General features: G+C 34.0%; 1 protein-coding gene across 1 annotated transcript in view; it reads left to right on the top strand.

The window, feature by feature from the left end:
• Positions 1–2447, top strand: part of FCHO2 (FCH and mu domain containing endocytic adaptor 2) — a 107990-nt gene that overhangs the window by 28756 nt on the left and 76787 nt on the right. The window contains exons 5-6 of the mRNA XM_045285227.1: positions 600–738; positions 1575–1580. Coding sequence (XP_045141162.1) covers positions 600–738; positions 1575–1580 — 145 coding nt within the window. The remainder of the gene's footprint in view (positions 1–599; positions 739–1574; positions 1581–2447) is intronic.

The following is a 2447-nucleotide window of genomic DNA, read 5'->3' as shown; positions in this document are numbered from 1 at the left end:
CTCCCTCATGAGCCCTTGATAGTTTATAAATTGTTATTTTGTCATATCTTGCCCTATCTGATGTCTCCCTTCACCCACCTTTCTGGGGAGCTCTAACAGTTCTTACAACATTCCATACATCAATTGTATCAAGCACATTTGTGCATATGTTGCCATCATCATTTCTGAACATTTACTTTCTATTTGAGCGCTTGGTATCAGCTCCTTTTCCCTCTCCCTCCCTCTTTCCACCCTTGTGACCCCATGATAAATTATAAATTATTATTATTTTCATATCTTACACTGAGTTTTTTAGCTTTTGAAACACTTTGTTCTTGATTTTTATGGCACTTTGACTTACAGGTCTCATTCAGATTTTCTGACTATTGATAGATTTTAATTTGTGATATCTCCCAACACTGAGAATGTTTGTATGTGCCTAAGAGAGCCATAACAAAAAGTTAATAAGTTAATGAACTTGTATTTCACTATTTCTGCTAGACTGATTTGCATAAAATAAAATTGATTGCATAGAATATTGTTGAACATTATATAATAATAGTAACTAGCTTAACTTGCTAAGTTTTATGAGTGATTTCTCTTAAGTTTTTTGATACCAGGATGTATGTATATATGTATATGTGTACAACATTTATATTTCTTCCCAGAAATTTCAAGATATTGAAGAAACTCATCTCATTCACATAAAGGAAATTATAGAATCCTTGTCAAATGCTTTAAAGGAAATCCATTTGCAAAGGAGCCCAGCAGGCTAGTGAGAACCTAGTTTGGCTCTCGGTTTATTAATAGGGAAAAAAAATTGGACCCATGAGCTAAAAGAAGCTAGAATTTACACGGCATATTTGTAATTTATATTTATTACTGAGAATATGCATTATTGATATTGTGCCTTCTGTTTATGCTCACTTTTTTATCACCATTAGTGCATAGAGCTTTTGTTTATTTTATTTATTTATTTTTGTTTTTATTTTGTTTATTTTTAAAGAGGTGAGGTAGTTTATGAGACTGTACTTCAAGGGAAAAAACAATGTGAAATTTTGGCAGACCATATAGAGTGCAGCTTTACTCTGCAACATACAGAGTCACCATGGGGTAAGCTCCATGGACAAATAAAATTGCTGTAATTTGAGCTGAGCTACTACTTACAATATGAATTTGGAATAGATTTATGCTTCTGCTGAATAATCCTAAATTCTTGAGAATAATTCAGGCTTTCAAAATTTTAATATTGTCAGTGACGTGGTCAAAATTGATCAAAAGCTCTCCATTACAATTTTTTTAAATTGTGCTTTCGGTGAGCATTTACAGAGTTTCCCGTTCACTGGTTTGTACTTACAGTGCCCCATTGCATTGGTTGCTTTCCCTGTTTCTACCCTGGGTTCCCCATTCTGGGCCTCCTACCTTTGCTACCTTCTCATGTTTGCTTTTGAGCAGGTGCTGTCCTTTTGATTTCTCATAACTGATCTAAGGAGCACTTTTCTCTTGGGTGTTATTGTTTATTTCTTGGGCCTGTCTATTGTTTGACTGCAAAGCAGTGCTCAGGAATAGCTTTTATCCCAGGTCAGAAGATGTCTTAGGGCCATAATCTCTGGGGGAGGGAGGTGTTCCCTCATTTCAAGTCTGTTCTTTCTGATGAATAAGATTGATAGAAATTTTTGGACTATAGTTACATTACTGTCAAAACTGTAATTTAAGCATTACTGACTTTTTTTTAATGTCATGATATTTGCACAATTAATTTGATCAGTTGGCATTGTATTTTCTGATCATGTTACTCAGTGCTAAAGAAATTTGGACATTAAATGAAGGAATTTAATTTGACAAACTAACCAAAAGAAAACAAGGAAATTAGTCTCATTCCTTAAAACTGATTATTTGTTATTTGTTAAAAGATTGGGCAGATTCGTGTGATAGAAATGACAAGTGTATTGGAAAGTGGGCTAGTTTATTATTACCAAATGTTTTGAGGAATATTATTGTTTTGTGAAGTATTACTAGATATTCGGGGAAGAAGAAAAACAGTTGTGTGGTCAAATAAATTTGGAAAACAACTTTCATTATTTCAGTATTTCTGAGAGCTTTTGATATGTTTATTGTGAAACCAAGACTAAAGGTGCTTTTCCCCCTGGAGAATATAAGAATTAGTGGACATTTTCCCACACCACATCCTTCCCTTCCTGCACTTCCACTCTCCAAGTAGTGTAGGCTCGTGTGTTTTATATTTTGAAAGTGGCACCTCCCCAGTTGATTATGATTCAGACCTACTTTTGGTTGAGAGTTGCGGACTTTGCAGACTTGCCTAAATTTCTTTGAGCGCAGACTTAGACATTGTATATTCACATTTCAGGGATTATAAAGGCACATTTTGAATCCATCGGATAGATTGTAAAGTGTTAATAAGTAAATTGTAGATTTTATTCTACTAATTTGTTTTTGTAGGTTTTTTT

The sequence above is a fragment of the Echinops telfairi genome, unplaced genomic scaffold (genome assembly GCF_000313985.2).
Source record: "Echinops telfairi isolate 266 unplaced genomic scaffold, ASM31398v2 ScPeMD7_7469;HRSCAF=8507_1, whole genome shotgun sequence".
NCBI classification, from domain to species: Eukaryota; Metazoa; Chordata; class Mammalia; order Afrosoricida; family Tenrecidae; genus Echinops; species Echinops telfairi.
This window is presented reverse-complemented; position numbering and strand designations above follow the sequence as displayed.